This window comes from Orycteropus afer, unplaced genomic scaffold (genome assembly GCF_000298275.1).
Source record: "Orycteropus afer afer isolate SDZICR_OR568_19922 unplaced genomic scaffold, OryAfe1.0 scaffold00786, whole genome shotgun sequence".
In the NCBI taxonomy this organism is placed as follows: Eukaryota; Metazoa; Chordata; class Mammalia; order Tubulidentata; family Orycteropodidae; genus Orycteropus; species Orycteropus afer.
The window spans coordinates 506,544-524,512 of NW_006922373.1; the positions used below are offsets into that span (position 1 = coordinate 506,544).

Sequence of the window (17,969 nt, forward strand, 5' to 3'; positions counted from 1 at the left end):
GGCATTCTGAGGGTTCCCCTGGAAACTGCCAAGCCCTCTGATTAGTTCCCTTAGAATCATCCCACGTGTCCCTTAACCACGACGCCAGCCACCACACGGAGACCGGGGCTCTGCCACTCTGCCTTTATTGGAACAGCTCCAAGTCTGAGAGCACAGCAGGCTTAGCCCTGCTTCAGATGGAGGTCCGGACCGGGCTGGGCGAGGGACCAGCGGAACTCACGAGACTTCCAACACAGGATTGCAGACTACAGACTGGGCACGGCACAGCACAGCACAGAACAGTCGATTGTTTTTTTTTTTTGTTCTTTTATATAGAAACTGATAATTAAAAAATTAGAGTACTATATAGAGTTTCTCTAGAGAGAGACTTTGCAACAAAAAATATATATAAAGAATATGACCTCCTGGGCAAATTAAGCAGCATCTCTGAGCGGAGGAAAGAGGGCTCCTCATGCATTGGAGAGGGGGCCAAGCCTTTGGACGGGCACCAAGGCTGTTGCATATCTTGAAGGAGGGTGGAAGAGTTGAGGGTTGGGAGCCGGTGTCTGCGTTATTTTCTCTACCTTGCAAGTGTTTGTTTATGGCTTTGGCTAAAGCATGTGAAGCAGCAGAGGTACTAAGGTGCTGAACTGAGGCCTCTTGGTCTCCATGTAAAACACAAAAGGGGGTGGGGGCAGGGACAGCAGTGAAGCGCTCCCTAACCCCAGCGCAGTGGAAGCAGATGGAAGACATTCTGCAGAGCAGGGGGGAGGCTGGGGGATGTGATTTAGCAGCCTCCTCCCCCCATACCCTGTGCATCCCTGCAATCCCACACATCTGTCCCTGCTGAGATTGTATATTTGAAGGGAGGCAGTTAATCTCCCCTACACTCTGTTATTAATCCCTGGCAGCAGCTGGGACAGAGATGGCAGGAAGGGCCTGTCTCAGCCCCATGAGGCTTCTCCTTTGGGGCAGGCAAACAGCCAGGAGCCTGGGGAAACAGGGATGGGCAGGGCATTGGTTCAGGCAGTGAGGCTCAGCCACTCCCTTTGGTCCCATTTGTAGCTCTGCCGACCAAAGGCGGCAGGAAGGGTCTCCTCGGGATGGGCAGAGCCAGCTAAAAGGAGCCAAGTGCCCCTGACAGGGTGGAATGGAGGCAGGAATGGGGGAATTCAAGGGAGATGGACTTGGTCCCTGAAGCCCTTTTGCTGATTCATTCAGACCTGGACTCCTCCAGGATCTGGGGTAAGTTCTGGTCCCTGGGGGCTGGGGCTGGGGCTGGGGCTGGGGTGGGAGCTGGTGTCAGGGGCGGGGCCTGGACAGGGCCTGTAGTGGGTAGGGAAGGTTTGCTGCCAGGTTGGTAATCATGGGCGGCCTTGGGCTCATTGGTGTGGTAGGAGCCCTTGTAGCGATGATGTTGCAGATAGAAGAGCACCAACATTCCCACCAGCCCCAGGAGCAGAAAGGCCACCAAAACTGGGAGGAGGAAAAAGAACAATTCAGGGCAGAGCTTTGGTGTTTTGCCTACATATAGACATACGCACACAGACTCTTGTCCAGCTCAGCTGTACACCACGTCAAGCTGTTCCTAAGTCTTGCAGGTCTGCTTTCCTGATTTAGCTCCTGCCATCTTCTCTTTCCTTATATTCTACTTCCATATCCCTGGCATTTACCCCAATTCCTCATCTCTCCAGATGTCACCGCAGCCCAGTTTCCTTATCCCTTAGCTGCAGCCCCATTTTGATTCTGCTTTTCAGTTCCGTGTTTACAGCATCCTCAAACATTTACAATCTCCAGGCCCTTTACTAAATTATCATCTCATCTATTTCACCATCATGTACCCAGTGCCTTCGCCACCCCTCAGCCCTGGGGGTAAGGTCCAGGGAGGGAATGCTGAGGGTCAGAGAGTAGAATTGGCAGGTCAGGGTGATGAGGTCTACTCACAGCCTAAAAGTATGGCAACCCATCCATCATCATGGTAGTACGGGAAGTCTGAAGAGGAGAAAACACCAGTCAGGAGAAACCTTCCCTGTGTTAAGCATCATTTCCCTTCCTTGTCATCCATCCCTTCTCTCGTCTGTGACCCAGGGACGTACCTGGGGGCAGGTACCAGGGGTCAAGCTCAGGCGGCACCTCTGTGATGAGCTGTGGCATGGCTCCGCAGTTGGATTCTGACAGTTCTCCCTGAACTCGAAGGGCCTCAGCAAGCTCAGCAGTCATGGGCCGAGGGGTTCGGAAGTGGGTCTTGAGGGGAGCCACGTTGTTGAATCGCACACCTGACAGGCAGCCTGAGAAACCTGGTGTGTTGTAGCGCTGGATCTCCGGGTCAATGATTCCTGTCTCTGAGGGAGAGGCAGGCCCAGAAAACAGGGCTGGACCACCTAGTAGTCTCAACCCCCTCTCAAGATCCATAGGTTTCCCATTAATTTTTGACACCACCTGCACTGCCATTCCCAGTCCATTGTTCTTTTAGTCTCCTCCAGGCTCCGATGACTTTACCCGTAATTTCTTATAACTCACCCTTACCCACAGCTTACCCATAACACGCCCTAGATACAAGGCTTTGGGTGAGTCCAACTGACTGTCCACCAAAAGTGAGAACTTCTGTTCTGTCAATGGGAAGTAGTCCACCTGAAGTGGGAAGGGGAATGAGGGACAGAGGATCAGAGGCTGACATTTATCAAGACCACATAGGCACCCTCATTCTGTCCAAACTGGCGGTGCCAGGTAGGGTGCATCCTAGCTTAGTCCTTAATCAGCCACCCCTGGGTCTAGATAGAGGATTTGGAGGGTTTGAACCTTGTCTTTGTAGCCTACCTAGTAGTTTGGTTTTGGGAAAATCACTTTATCTGTGGAGCCTGATTATTGACTGTAGAGTAGAGATAATTAACATCTGATCATCTGAACAACCTGAAGCTTTCGTGAAGGTCACAGGAGGTAATATATGTGAAAACCCTCTGTAAACTGAGATTACTATACAGATACTTGGTATGTTCTTGGTGCCACAACCTACATGATGAGGTTCTGACCTGAACTAGTCCACCTCCTTCTACACATACCTGGATGAAGAGGGTGCGGTAGACCCTAGTGATGTTGACGCTGTGGGGCTGGCCATCAGTAACTGGTCGGGTGGTTAGCTGGTATACGTAAGGACTGGTGCCCAGCTGATACCGCAGCTGCAGGGTCCCTGTGGAGTGGGAGGAGAAAGAGGGACTCTCCTCCCAGTTCCCGCAATCCCCATCTCCTAAGAGTGCATGGGTCCTTGCAATAGTAAATTAGTATTTACGAGAATTAAGGGAGCTCTGGTAGCGTAGTGGCTAAGGCTCTTGACTGCTAACCAGAAGGCTGGCGGTTCAAACCCACCAGCCACTCCTCGGAAGGAAGATGGGGCAATCTACATCCATAGTGATACTGCCTCAGAAACCCAAGGAGGGGTCGCTATGAATCAGAGACGACTCGATGGCACAGAACAACAACAACAGGAGCTCTGGTGGCATACTGCCTAATGCATTTGACTGCTAACCAGAAGGCGCGGTTCAAACCCATCAGCCACTCCTTGTAAGGAAGACTGGGCAATCTACTTCCATATTGATACTGCCTTGGAAACCCAAGCAAAAAAAAGCCTGGGAGGAGCTTACCATCTTCCTTGATGAGCACAGCCATGTAGTCCCGCACAAAGGAGCTGACGTAGAGCAGGACAGCAGGGGCGGAGCTGGTGCTGAAGCTGAAGGAGACTTCCTCTCCAGTAACATTGTAGACAGGGCCACGGTAACCAGGCACGGGCCGGCCTGGCCGGGGGTAATCAGGCAGGCGGTACCCAGGGCCATGGTAACCAGGCACATAGCCAGGGGTGTCATAGCCGGGGATATAGCCAGGCTCATAGCCTGGCACTGGTCGGCTCAGCATGTGGGAGAACTCGCGGGCTGCAGAGCGCAGTGCTGACTGTAGGTTATAGCGCATCCACGTGCCAGGCTCAAAGAAGCCACCAATATCTGAAGGCAGAGGCAGTGAGATTAGAGTCCTCAGACGTCTCCTTCCCAAATTTAGAGGCTTTATATGTCATCCAGACATACTCCCCAGGACTTGTCATGTTCAGAATCTTGCTATGGTAAGTGTCAAGCCTCCCTTAACCAAGAACTGGGTAGTACACTTGTTTCTGGAGCACAGAGATTGTCAACTAGGAAACAGTATAGAAGGGCATTGTGCAGCCTGAGGTGGACATGCTTATAAGGGAGGTAACCTGTGTGACCTTGGTAATGCTGGGAAGATGGGGAAGTTATTTGCTTGCTGCTCTTGAGCTCTTCTAGTACCAGCTAACTGCACCATCCTTCTTCACCCCACTTTACGCTTTTGGAGTGATCCAGCATCTTCAACTGCCTAACTCCCCAGATCAGAGCTCAGGAACCCAGGGGCAACTCTAGTTTGCCCTGGTCCTGACTTTACCCTCCTTCCTTCTCAGCCCTCCCTACATCCCATTATGTCCTATGACTTCCATTATGCCCCATAACCAGCAGCACTGACCGTGGTTGCAATATGGTCCATCAAAAGCCGTGAGGTCGCAGTCACATGTATAGTAGCTATAGCGTTCCACACAGCGGCCCCCATGAAAACAGGGAAGCCGGGGGTGGGCACAACGACCCGTGCAGTTGGGTGAGGTACCCTCAGAAGCATTGGCACGGCCCTCCAGGTTCAGAGTCACTCCATTCAGACGCATGGCCCTCAAGCAACCCACAAAGGGGCGCCTCTTCATTTCAGCAGATCCTGAAGGAAGGGAAGTCAAGAAATGGGTGTAGACCCAGAGACAGGAATAAGAACTGATGAAAGGAAGGGAGCCAGGGAAATAGAAGAGTAGAATAGGCTACTAAGGACTGGAGAGAAAAGGCGGGGTTTAGGGGAGTGAGACCTAAGACATGTGGTCCCTAGAAGCAAGGAGAGCAGACTTGAGAGGGTGGAAAAGTAAAGGAGGCTTTTGCCCTGCCCTTGGGTTGCTCCTCACCAACATAGAGGGGTTGGTCATATTCCAGCCATATGTAAGTCTGCAGGGGCATAGGCCGCAGCACCCAGGGCCGGTGATCCACACGGAGCCGGGCCTGCTTCACGTTGATTTCAGCCCGGACCAAGTGCCACTCATCATCGTTGAACTCAAAGTCATCTGAGTGTACTGTCAGGTTCTCATCCCCATTCCCCACATCAAAAGCGAAGACCACATCCTGGGATGCTGGACAATGAGGGGGAGTAGGATGGGGGAGGACTCAGATCTCCAAGATCCCTCTTAGATTCCTCACTCAATACAACTTCTTTTCCTGACCCTTTGGAGCTCCTTGAATGTTCCTCTATTTCATCTACAGCATGGGACCAAACCCATAAACTACTTAAAACCACATACCCTTGGTCTTTCCCAAATTAGCAGATCCCTGGAGCCAGTTTACCAGCCCCACTTCTTAGGTAAGAAGCAGGCAGAGCTAGTCAGAGCTGGGGGAGAACTCAGGAGTCCAGCTTCCTTATTCATAAGTAAGGGCCCTAAGATCTAGAGAGGCAAAGTGAGTAACCAAGGACACATAGATAAGGCAGCATTAGCTCTAAGAAGAACATCAAGAAAACAGCAGCTGCTGAACATGATTATATACAACCCTGTTGTTGTTGTTGTTATGTGCCATCGAGTCGGCCCCGACTCATAGCAACCCCTCCTTGGGTTTCCGAGGCAGTATCACTACAGAAGTAGGATTGCCCAACCTTCCTTTCGAGGAGTGGCTGATGGGTTTGAACCGCCAGCCTTCTGGTTAGCATTCAAGTGCTTTAGCCACTATGCTACCAGAGCTCCCATATACAACCCTATACCTCCTGTAATTTGTTTCTTAGTTTGGAGGTTTAGAGTCATGGTTTCATGGGACATCCCAAATAATTGGCCCAATACCATGTTTAGCATTTCTGTTCTACCTCTTAGTTCATTGTGTAGTGCCTGGGATCTTAAAAGCCTGCAAGCAGCCATCCAACATAAAATTGGTCTCCATTTATTTGGAGCAACAGAAGAAGCAGCAGTCAGGAATAGGAAGAAGAAATGGAATGTGTGGCAAATTGCCTCCATGAACAACTGCCTTCTTTGCCATGAGACCAGAAGAATTGGATGGTGCCAGCTACCATTACTGAACATTTTGATCAAAGATTCTGTAGAAGAATCTTGACCAAAAGTGAGAAAATGTGGGTCAGAATTTCAAATTCTCATGGAATCCAAACTTTCTGGAGCCATGGAGGCTGGACAAACCCCTGAAACTATTGCCCTGAGATAATCCTTGAACCTTAAACCAAAAAATATCCCCTGACGTCTTCCTAAAACCTAACAGTAATTTAGCTTTGAGCCTTGTGCCCTTTTAAGAACTATCTCTATGGGATCAAACTGACAACAGCAACTGGAAAGATTAAACAGGAAACTTACGGAGCAGTGAGTTTACATTAATAGGGAAGGGACAATTCACAAAAGGAGGATGAGAATGCACAACTTGAATATAATCAGTGTCACTGAATTGTACACGTAGAAATTGTTGAATTGGTAAATGTTGTACTGTGTATATTAACAATGAAATTATTTTTAAAAAGCTAGCTTTGGAGTCCAAGGTCAGCTAAAGCCCTTTGCACGCAGCCTCTGGGTCTCTTACCCCAACCTCCACCTACCCTAGCACTCCCTAGAGATTGCCTTCATCTATCCTGTGTCCCTCCCACTGTCTGCCTGCTCACTGTTGAGTTCCAATCGCAGGTAGGGTCGGCGCCACTGGCAGTAAGGTCCCCCTTTATTCTCTAGGAAGACTCCTGAGGGAGCAGAGGTCCTGAAGTAGAAGGAGACATCAAGGCTGTGGTTGGTGCGGATTGGGGGAAAGCGCAGTGTGGTCCCAGTGTGGAAGGAGATAGTGTTCCAGGAGTTTCCTAGGAAACCAGATGTAGAGAGGCCTTGTCAGAAAAGCTGGAAGGTAGAGGGGTAAGGGAGCCTCAGGTGGGGTGAGGGAAGGTGGGTCATACTTCAGAGTAAGGAAGACACAAGTCAAGGGGTAGGTGACTGGGGAGTGTAATGGAAGAACAGGAAGGAGTAAGTATAAGGGTCATATCACAGCAGAACTGGGTGTCTGGCAGTATGTCCTAGAGGCCCCTAGTAGGTCAGGTGACCTAGGTTTTGGGAAGTGGAGAGCCAACCGCAGGAGGGCACACAAAAGGGGTCTGTCACTCACGATCACCGTAGCAGCGCAGAGGCCTCAGGAAGAACTGGGCCTCAGAATTGGAGCGGTTTGTGTCCCCTACCACCACCTGGGTGACAGGTAGGTGGTCCACAAAGGTCAGCATTCCCTTGTCGGTTCTCCTGTAGGGTGGGATGCAATGGCTCAGCCCTGTGGTTCTCTGCTCCCCCTGGGTCCTAAAAACCCTGTTTCTCTCCCCTTCTTACCACTGGGGCTGGTCAGCATCACAGTTGCAGTGCAGGGCGGGGTCCACACAGCTCCGGTCCAGGCCACAGGCACAGCGCTGGATCCCAGGCTGTGAGCCTCCCCAGTAGAAGTGCTGCTCCTCATTTCGGCCTATCCAAAAGCTGTAGGGGTAGCCTCCTGGGGAAGATGTGCAGGCAGTTCCCAGGCCCTCCATTAGCCTCTAGTGTCCCCTCTAGTCCTTCCAGTCATCCTAGACGCTTGCTTGAATCTCTAGCCCAGAGCTTCAGCTGAACCCTCTGGTTTCCTTCTCCCAGGGGCCCCACTGGTCTCTCTTCCAGCTCCCCTACTTTGCCTTCCCCGACCCCTGCCCCAACCTGCAGTGTTGAGCAGCCGGGAGTTGTAGCAAGAAAACTCGATCCACTGTTCACAGTGCTGGGAAGCATTGGCTAGGGCACTGACTTCCTCCCAGGATGCATTCCAGTACTGGATAGCCCCCAGGAATGGCCGCTCCATGCTAGAACCTGTCACGCGGGTTGTCCACAGCCTGTCATGCCGTACAACTGTCCATGCTCGGTTCTCTGGGGGAGGGGAGGAGGAGGGACAGAGCTTTGGCTGAAGATAAAAATTCTCTACCCATCTCCCTGCCCACCTCCACACCACTGCTGAAACCCAGAGCCAACAAATGTGGCAGCAGCTCCATTCCAGCCCAGCCCTGGGCCCTCTGCATCGTAGGCTGGAGATGAGACAGCTGGAATGGATCAGGAAGCCGGAATTTATCTGCAAGGCTAGGTTACAAATTCCTGAGTGTCCCCTCTCCCCCCTGCCCTCCTATACTCCCACCACAGCTTAACCTTCTTGGCCCTGTCCACCCTTCCGCCCTTCCCTATTCCCCCACACCCCTGCACTGCCTTGTCAGCTGCCCCTTCACCGCCCATCAGAGCTACTTACCTCGGATATCACAGTATACCACAAAAGGCTTCAAAGGGCCACTGCCATCAGGATCAATGGTAAAGTTTCCAGAAGTTTTCCCACTGAGCCGATAAGCCTCACAGGATTCCTTATACAAAGCTGGTAAGTGGTGGGGTGGGAAAAAGGCAATTATGGAATCAGATAGCGAGAAAGGCCAGCCCCACCATCTCCAGCAGCCTCATGGTCCCCAACTCCCTTCTCCTGACCTCCCCTATCCCTAGCTCTCCATCATCCCCTTTCTGGCTTACGTTGGTGGCAGGTCTCCCCCTTATAGCCTGTCAGTTCGCAGTAACAGATGAAGTCATCCCAAGACTGGTAGCAGCGTCCGTCATGCTCACACATGTTAGGGTTGCACCTAGAGAAGGGGGTCAGCACCAAGGTGAGGGGCCTCACTGTGAACCTCAGAGTGGGATCTGTCCCCACTTCCCTCTCAGCTCCCAGGAGCACCACTCCTCACCAGCTAGCCAGATAGAAGCCCAGATGCTGGGGCATTTGGCAGTTCTCAGCGTTCAAGTACTACTGTTCCACCTTCCCCGAAAGAGGAAAAGAGTGCTTGATCCTCCCTCCCCAGCCCCATCCCCCCAAAAAAAACTTTCCAGGACCAAAAGCAGATGCTTCATTTCTATCCTGAACAGGTGTCACTTTTAAGGAAAAAAAAATAGGAAGTGAGAGGTCAAGGTGGTATCATCCAGGTGGAGACTGAGGAGCCAAGACCAAGAGAAGGGACAAGAGGATTGAAGAAAGATCACTCCTACTGGGAGATCATGGGAAAGGACTTTGGAGGAGTCACTGCTTGTAGGGAAAGGCGCTTTTGGATACCTATCAGTGATGCCACATGTGTCAAAGAGGACCTCAGCAAAGTATCCAAGCCGTCGGAACTCCACCAGAGTCAGGTTGACCAGTTGTCCATCCACCTTGAGCAGCTCCATGCAGCCATGGAATGCTGTCTGGTTGGAGTGGCAGCCCCATCGACTGGCTGGCTTGGGACAACCTGGAGCAAGCACTCCTGTGAGGCCTTGCCCAAGGGATACCCCAGAGAGCCTTCCCCAGAGAGATGCCAAGCGAACGAACCAGACATGAAGGAAGGAAAGGGACTAGAACCAAAGTGTAGACAATGGCAATGACCTTCTACTCCCTGATACCTGGGAAAGGGAAGAAGGCTTGATCACTACAAAACTCTCCCTTTAGCCCCTTCCGGGTGGATTTAAGTGGACCCTCCCCAACCAGAGGCAAGGGGGCTGGCAAATGGGGGCTGGTCCCTATTTACCTCCAAAGAAGTATGAGGTCCCTGTACGGATCAGCAGTGGGTAAGAGACCCTGACCTCAGCCCCCTCCACATCATCAATGCTGATGACGGCATGGTTTTCCTGTGCCACAAAGTTGACCTCATGCCAAAAGCCATCATTCAGGCGATACCCTGGACAAAAACAGGAGGATGATTTGGGTGAAGGGAAGCAGTCACTACAGAAGAAGTGGGACAGCTGCAACCCTAGTCTGTGCCCCATAGCAATCTGTGACACACACACACACACCTGTATTACTGCACTTATCACACTGAGTGATGACATCTCAGAGTATTTCTGGTCATCATCCATAACCCCAGCAGTTAACAGAATCTGCAAAGTCACAAGCAAATAACTACCACCCCCAGGGACCCTCTGGAACTAAGGATCAGGACTCTGAGCCTTCTAGCTTTTCCCAGTACCTTTGGCTCCTGATCTGTCTTCCAGCCACTTCCAGCCATTCCCACCTTACCCCCAGGGCTCTGGGATCTCCTGCTCTGCTCCCTGGTCCTGCCCTGTAAGTAAAGGCCTACAACCTCCCTGTCCCCTCTGCCCTTCTTTGGCCTTCCCAGTACCACCCCATGCCCCCTCTTACCAGCGGCAAACTGAAGTTTCTTGCGACCCATCTGCGCTATGGACACGTTGACCTGCCCTTCACTGAGCATCAGCTCCACGTGACCAAGCCCGTCCCCCAGGCTGGAGAACAGGAGCAGCCCAGTGAGGTCCCAGGTGCGGAATCGAAAGGAGACTGCCAGGCGGCCACGGCGTGGGAAGCCAGGGACTTGCACGAAGTTGTGAGGGCCTCCGAAGTTGATGGGGTGAGGAACTGGGTCCAGGCAACGGAATGCCACCTTACCCTGGGGGCAAACACAAGGCCCCATCAGCACTGCTGAACCCCAGCCCGCTTGCCTCTGGCCCTGCTCGGAAACAGTCTCAGCTCAGAAACAGTTTTCCTGATGGTTACCCTTTTCACTACACTCCCTCGGGCCAGCAGGGCAAGACCTCCCACTTTGCCCCTCCCCTCTCTGAAATATCTGTCCAGCTGTGGGCTTGCTCACTGTTGCTGAGCTACACTGTCTCCAGGGCAACCAGTCCTTCCCATCCTTCCAGTGTGGAGAGGTAATTTAGGGCCACAGGCCTGGCTACCACCCCCCTCCCTGCAGCGGTGCTAGTGTCCACTCTCCTAAGTGGGGGTAGGGTAGGAAAGCAGATAGAGAAAATCCTGGGTTCAAGTCATAATTCAGCCACTGAGCAACTGCACTGAGCAACTGCGTGACACTTGGCCAACCCACACTCCTCTGCGCTTCAATTCCCCCAAGTACATTCATTGAGGAAGTGGGTGGACCAGACCAGAGCTCTTAGCTGGGACGTCCATAGACTGCACTTTCTGGGAGTCTGTGACACTCCCCAAACTGAGCATCCATCCGGTTAGGGAGAAAGGGGGTCTTTGGCTTTTCTCCGCTTCTCAAGCTCTCCTTCCGCTGCCTCTCTTTGCTTTCCAAGTGCTTGGGTTCCCATCCTCCCAGACCCCCTTGCCTACTGGCCTCAAAAGTGATCCGTGAGTGGCGCCGCACAGCCAAGTCCGCGATGTTGACTCGGTTGAAGATTATATTCTCCATGCACCCTCGGAAATTATGTCGATAGGCGAGGTTCTTGCGTGCAGCACCCACCAGACCCCCGATGAACATCTGTAGGCAGGGTGGGAAGGGAGATTAATCACCCCCACCCAAGCACACAGCCTTCCTCACACTCCCAAGCGCCAGGCCAAGCTTCATAAAGGACTAGAAACACACGTTTCCCTAGTGTCTGCATTATAGCTGAAGTCTGGGTTCAGGCCCTGATTCCCCCACAAACTGGCTGTATACCATCAAACAAGTCACTTAACCTGTTTGGCTCACTTCTGACTGGGGCCACAGTCTTAAATTCCAGACTTGTGGGAGGATCCAATTTTCTCACCTTATCTGATCCCCAAAATCCAGATTTCTAGGCCTCGTCTCAGTAGCTCTGTGGTAGCACCTGGGAACCTGAATACTAACAACAACAACAAAAACCCTAGCCCTTCTGGTGAGCAGCAAGTTTGCCAAGATCTGCTAGGAAATTTGGGAACTGGAAACATCCTTACCTCCAAGAGCAAGAAGTTACTGCCCACAAGGGGCGCCTCTCCCTGCTCACCTCATTGTCCAGGTTCAGCCTCTCAAAGTCGCCATTGAGCAGGAAGCGCTGCACGTAGCCATCCAAGGTGAAGTTGGCATCCCGGCCAAATCGGTCCACACGCACATAGTGCCAGTGCTGGTCATTGAGAACGCCTCCCGCGGTCATCGTCGTGTGGCCTGGCCTTGGCTGGATGGGGCTGCTGCCTGAGGGTGGGATGCGGCATGGTCAGACCTTGACCCCAGGGAACCCCAGCAAGTCCTAGCCCCCAGGCAAAGAAGGCAGCCAGGGAGGGCAGCCGCTGGGCCTGAGTCTGGGATGGAGTGGGAGCCATGGTGAAGCCTGTCATTTAAGGTGAGCCATATGACCTCTTGGGAGCTCTGGTGGCATAGTATGTAAGGCATTTGACTGCTAACCAGAAGGCTGGAGATTCAAATGCACCAGCCACTCCTCCAAGGAAGCTGGGCAATCTCTTTGATCCTCCCTCTCTGATAACTGCTTCTATCTACTTCACATTAGTGTTATGAGAAGACAATGAGATTAAAAAATAATAACTCTTTATGTTATTAGTTGCCATAGATTCAATTCTGACAGTCTTAGGGACGTGCCTTGTCCCAGGTCACACAGCTAGTAGGTGACAGAGCTGAGACTGGAATCCCGTTCTCTTGACTCCAAGTCGGGCACTTTGTTAGAACCAAACGCTACAAGAAAAAGGCGGTGTGGCTCAGATACTAAGGAAGGGGCAGATTAGGCGTGGGCGCAGCAGCGCGGAGAAGGTACGAGGAGGAGGCGTGGCAGAGTCTCAGGGGTCGCGGCCGCGTCGCCAAGCTCACCCAGGCTCATGTGCAGCAGCAGTTGCGCCCCCTGCAGCTCGAGCGTCACGTAGTCGCCCTGCGCCCCCTCGGCGTGCAGCAGGAGCCCGTCTTTCTCCTCTGTCTTGAAGCTGAAAGCGAACACGTCCCACAGGCTCCGGCTGACCCCTCGCGGGAAGCGGTACGAGATGGCATCGTCGCCGTCAAAATAGAGCACGTCCGACTCTGCGCGAAGGGCGGCAGGTGGGCTCGGGTCAGGAGGTTGCGGATCACCAGGACCCCCTCCACGACCGTCCCCGCCCCTTACTGTAAGGGCAGCCATAGAGGCCTAGCCTCAGGCCGATCTTGCCGCGCGGGTTCCAGGCCAGGGGCACGATGCGGATGTAGCGGGCGGTGAAGTGGTAGTGCAGGTCATGGCGCACCACCGCCGACTCATTCACGTTACCGAAGAAGGTCTGCGGGGGTGGGAGGAGGAAAGATCCACCATCTGCTTTGTCTTCCCACAACCCCCGCTCTACAGTGTCACACACAGCCAATCTCGACTTCCGGAAAGCAAACTCTCCACGATCTTCTCTGCCTCCACGGCTTTGCGAACACAAGTTTCCCTAGCCTGGAGTGTCCTCTCCCACTATTCTAACCTTTCCTTAAAGAGCAACTTAAATGCCCCCTCCTTTGGGAAGCTCTCCCATATTTCACCCTAAAGTCTGTTTAACCTTGTGATTTCGGAGTGCCTTTCACACACGGTGAACAGACAGTCTTCCTGGACTGAGTCCTCAGAATGGTGGCACTGCTCCTCATCTGTGCCCTCAGATCGCCCCCACCCCCGCCAATGCCCAGCTCAGGGTGCCTAGTAGAGGGCACTCCCCAGGTGTGCACACAGAGGCGCCCAGAGTACCGCGTTATGCCCTCGCTGGTAGAACGGCGTCCAGCTATCCACGCGGTCGCCATACAGCAGCATGTAGCGTGTGACCCAATCCCACGAGTTAAAGGAGCCCTGCGTGGCCACGGCCCGGATCCGGTGCTTCTTCATTAGGTCTATCTGGAGCCAGGGATTCGGGTCCCCTATCCGAGGCGACCATCCGCTTATGCCTGTAGAAGAGGCAGAGGCTTTCGCAGTCAGCTAGCTCCCTTCCTTTCCCCATCCGCAGCCCTCGGGAGTCCCCTACCCCGCTGCGGTGCGCTCTCGCTCACCATGCAACCTGGCGAAGCGCGGCGCTGTGAAGAGCCCATAATAGGAGGAGGCGCCCAGCGAGCGCGCGTACAGAGGCCCCACCAGCTCCTCGTCGCAACCGTCTGGGGAGGGAGAACGGACACTTTGATCAGAGCCGCCCCCACCCACCCACAGGCCCTTCCAAAGCCGGGCCCACTAGGCAGCCAGAATTGCCCTTTCTCTGCCCCCCAGTGGCAGACCCAGACCTACCTAAAGCCACCTACTCGATCGGCTGCAGCAATAGTTGCACGCTCAGGAGAGGCTGCCTTCTCCTTCTGGGGAATCCCCAGGCTAGACCTACTGACCCAACGACCCAAGGCCAGACCTTCCCTAGCTCAGATCCTGCCCTTGTACCAGCTTGGGGGCATTATTGCCCTAAACTCAATCCCAAACCTCAGCATCTTCCAGACACCACCCCAGCCTAGCCCCAACCTTAACGTCAGTACCTCTCAGCCCATAAACCCTGCACCAACCCCAAATCAAGCTCCAGTCCCTGTCCCAGCCAGCCCTAGCACCGTCACCAGTGCCATCTCCAACCTGCCTTCAGTCAGGGTCACTAACTCCTGCTTAGATCCCAGCCACAAAACCCAGCCCCAGTCACAAACGCTAGCACAGGGACCAGCTCTGAAGTTCAGCCCCAGACCCTGGCTAAACCTTAACCATAGCCTGGGTCACTAGAAGGATCCTCACCCCTCACTGGAGTCTCAAACCCACCAGAGCTAGCTTGGATACCAGCCCCAAATCCACGCCCTGCCCGACTCCATCCTGGGCTTGAAGCCCAGCCCCAGCCCTGGCCGCGCGCGCCTGCCTCGGAACTGCATTGCGGAGCGCGGGGGAGAGGCTGGAAAGGATGAGAGCAAGCGGGCGCGCGCCAGCCGGGAAGGGACCCGCGACCACCCAGCCGCAATGCAGTGCGGGACCCGCCCTGCAGGCTCTGAGCTCCTGGGCCCAACCTTGCCTGTATCCAAGCCCCGCACTCACAGTAGCCCCAGCCCCGGGCTCCTGAGACCGTGAAGAGCAGGATGCAGAAGAGCCGGAGATGCATCGTGCAGAGCTGACGCGTCCCCGGCGGCCGCCTCTCAGCGCCTGGCTCTGGCTGGGGATCCAGCTCTGGCTCGGGCTCGGGCTCCCAGCTCTCCCCTTGGGGTTAGCGGCCGACCGCTGTATCTCCTCTTTCCCCTCTCTCCCTCCTTTCTCCCCCAACCCTCTCTCCTTCTTTCTCTCGTTCCTGGCTCTCTGCTCTTCTCGCCCTCCTCTCCTTTCCACCCTCTCACCTCCCCCCTTCCCTGCCAGCCTCTCCTGGCACGCGCGCTTTCCCGGACCCCGCGCAAGCGCGCGCCTCAGCCCGGCTGCGATAGGGCGGGGATAGAGAGCCTCCAACTACCCGAAATACCCCGAGTGCCCCCAGACCATCAGGGGGCTGGGGTCACAGGGGTGGCCAAAGGGAGGCAAGGGCCAAGGGGTCCTGAAAAATCCAAGTAAAAAGAGGAGGGAGGGGGTGCCTGGAGATGGGGAGAAGGGTAAGTAAAAGAACCTAACATTTTCTGAAGGCACATTATACCCCAGGCCCCGTGCCAGGCACTCTGTAACCCTGCGGATTCATCATTTTTACCTTACTCCACTTTGCAGATAAAAAAACTTGAAACCAGAGAGGTCATGAAATTTACACAAGATCACACAGCTAGTTAGCAAATGATATTCCAAAGCTTTTCCCCATATCCCCACCTCCACTGGCAGGGTAGAAAGAAGTTCTGTTTGGGTGGGAATGGGAAAGTTAGGTAAGGTGGGCCCACAGATTCTAATCCCCACCTCCCTCTTGGCCCCTCTCCCCGCCCCTTCCTTCCTGTCCCACTAGTTTAACTTCTCCCCCCTGTGGCTACACCTCAGAAACCCGTGTAGCAAGAGATGGGGACTGAGCCCGCAGAGCAGGTGGGAATTGGGGCAGGGCTTGGGAGGGGGTGGTTACAGAGAGGGAGGGTAAGGTGATGGAATTCCCCACCTAGCTACAGGGTTCAGAGGGCTACAGGACTGACTATCAAGAATGCTGGGAACCATCTCAGGCAGGGGCTCTCCAGTTAGGTGAGGCTGGTGATATGAGGCTGGGGTTTAAGGGGCTTGGACCGAGGCTGAGGGGAATCACAGGTTGAACCTAGAGCCCAACGTCCCAAATGAGTCCAGAAAATCTAAGCTCCAACCTTTGAGGACCCCTTGGCAGGAGTACTTCAGTGCAGCTGTACTACAGGTACAGGCAGGGATGGGAAGGGGGAAAAGGAAAAAGACAAATAAACCCTCTCCAGACCAAGTAACCAGACCAGGGTCAGAGTTTGAGGCAAAGCCTGCAAGTGGCTGTCCTTCCAGGAGAGGGCGCTGCAGAGGGAACTGAAGCGTCAAGATTCATTAATAAAACAAATGGTTAGACTGTGGAGAGCAAATATGGCCCATATCCATTATCTTTCTTATTTCAAACAATCCTCACAGCAAACCCTGCCAGATGGGATGGTCACCACTTCTAATCTCATTGACGGTCAAAAAAGAGCAAGCCCTGTGCTCAAAGTCACTCAGGCAGAGGCAGGAGGAGTGTGTGGGAAGCTCAAGCCCTGGGGTAGGGGGGCCTCCAGGAAAGAGTTTGGAGAAGAGTTTGTCTTCTCCCCCCACTATGGTAACTACTCCCAGGTTGGAGACCTGTTTGGAAGGGGGATGTGCCTGGGAAACTGTCTCATCAGCTGTCTCATCTCGACCTCCCCAGGTCTCCTGGGGCCCCTACTCTGGGGAGGATGATGAAGCGTACTCGTCTGAGCCGTTGCCGGAGCTCTGCTACAAGGCAGACGTCCAGGCCTTCAGCAGGGCCTTCCAACCCAGTGTCTCCCTGACGGTGGCTGCTCTGGGTCTGGCCGGTAACGGCCTGGTTCTGGCCACCCACCTGGCGGCCCGCCGCGCCACCCGCTCGCCCACCTCAGCCCACCTGCTCCAGCTGGCCCTGGCCGACCTCCTGCTGGCACTGACCCTGCCCTTTGCCGCAGCTGGGGCTCTGCAGGGCTGGAGCCTGGGCAGTGCCACCTGCCGCGCCATCTCTGGCCTCTACTCAGCCTCCTTCCACGCGGGCTTCCTTTTCCTGGCCTGTATCAGCGCCGACCGCTACGTGGCCATCGCGCGGGCCCTCCCGGCACGGCCGCAGCCCTCAGCGCCAGGCCGAGCGCACTTAGTCTCGGCCGTCGTGTGGCTGCTGTCACTGCTCCTGGCTCTGCCCGCACTCCTCTTCAGCCGGGACGGGCAGCGAGAAGGCCAGCGGCGCTGCCGCCTCATCTTCCCCGAGGGCCTCGCACAGACTGTGAAGGGGGCGAGCGCAGTGGCGCAGGTGTTCCTGGGCTTCGCACTGCCGCTGGGCGTCATGGCGGCCTGCTACGCGCTCCTCGGCCGCACGCTGCTAGCCGCCAGGGGACCCGAGCGCCGGCGCGCGCTGCGCGTCGTGGTGGCCCTGGTGGCGGCCTTCGTGGTGCTGCAGCTGCCCTACAGCCTCGCCTTGCTGCTGGATACCGCCGATTTGTTGGCTGCCCGCGAGCGGAGCTGCCCAGCCAGCAAACGCAAGGATCTAGCTCTACTGGTGACCGGCGGCTTAGCCCTCGCCCGCTGCGGTCTCAATCCAGTGCTCTATGCCTTTCTGGGGCTACGCTTCCGCCAGGACCTCCGGAGGCTGCTGCGGGGTGGGGGCTGCAGCCCAGGACCTCACCCCGGCGGCCGCTGCCCTCGCGGGCCCCGCCTGTCTTCCTGCTCCGCTCCCACTGAGACCCATAGTCTGTCCTTCTAGGACAGCCAGAGCTGCGAAACTAGAGGAGGGGGAGGACCGGGAAACTATTCCAGGGAGGGTAACAGAAAAGGGGGGCGTAGGTGGGAGAATACTGAGAAAGAAGTAGGGACTTACAGGGATCGCTTCTGTGCCTTGACACATTAAATTGATAACATGAAAATGAGATGCAAGCCAACAACTGTTACTATTTTTGAGTCGCCTACTTGGAAGTAATTTGTAGCAGGGCAGAGCCGGTGGGTCACCCCTCCCGCTTGCTTCTGAGTGGAAGGCGCTGAGAGCCGGGCTAGGGGTGGGGAACTGCTGAGTCTGCTCGGATTTTAGGCGCTGACATCTCCCCCACCTTCATCCAGT

The 17,969-nt window shown here is 54.7% G+C and overlaps 2 protein-coding genes across 2 annotated transcripts; one reads left to right on the plus strand and one right to left on the minus strand.

The window, feature by feature from the left end:
• Nucleotides 1-1,192: 1,192 nt before the first annotated feature.
• On the minus strand, nucleotides 1,193-14,858 carry CNTNAP1 (contactin associated protein 1). Its single transcript, XM_007957745.2, has 24 exons — nucleotides 14,795-14,858; nucleotides 13,795-13,896; nucleotides 13,499-13,692; nucleotides 12,911-13,058; nucleotides 12,625-12,828; nucleotides 11,813-11,997; nucleotides 11,185-11,328; nucleotides 10,236-10,497; nucleotides 9,625-9,774; nucleotides 9,177-9,348; nucleotides 8,606-8,712; nucleotides 8,337-8,456; nucleotides 7,763-7,966; nucleotides 7,409-7,565; nucleotides 7,197-7,324; nucleotides 6,712-6,897; nucleotides 4,976-5,197; nucleotides 4,501-4,740; nucleotides 3,618-3,971; nucleotides 3,039-3,166; nucleotides 2,517-2,610; nucleotides 2,076-2,321; nucleotides 1,924-1,971; nucleotides 1,193-1,455 (listed from the first exon to the last, which is right to left on the minus strand). Exons 1-24 carry the CDS (start codon nucleotides 14,856-14,858, stop codon nucleotides 1,193-1,195), a joined length of 4,122 nt encoding a protein of 1,373 aa, XP_007955936.1.
• Nucleotides 14,859-15,718: 860 nt separating this feature from the next.
• Nucleotides 15,719-17,618, plus strand: CCR10 (C-C motif chemokine receptor 10). Its single transcript, XM_007957746.2, has 2 exons — nucleotides 15,719-15,742; nucleotides 16,560-17,618. Exons 1-2 carry the CDS (start codon nucleotides 15,719-15,721, stop codon nucleotides 17,616-17,618), a joined length of 1,083 nt encoding a protein of 360 aa, XP_007955937.1.
• The last annotated feature ends 351 nt before the right edge of the window (nucleotides 17,619-17,969 follow it).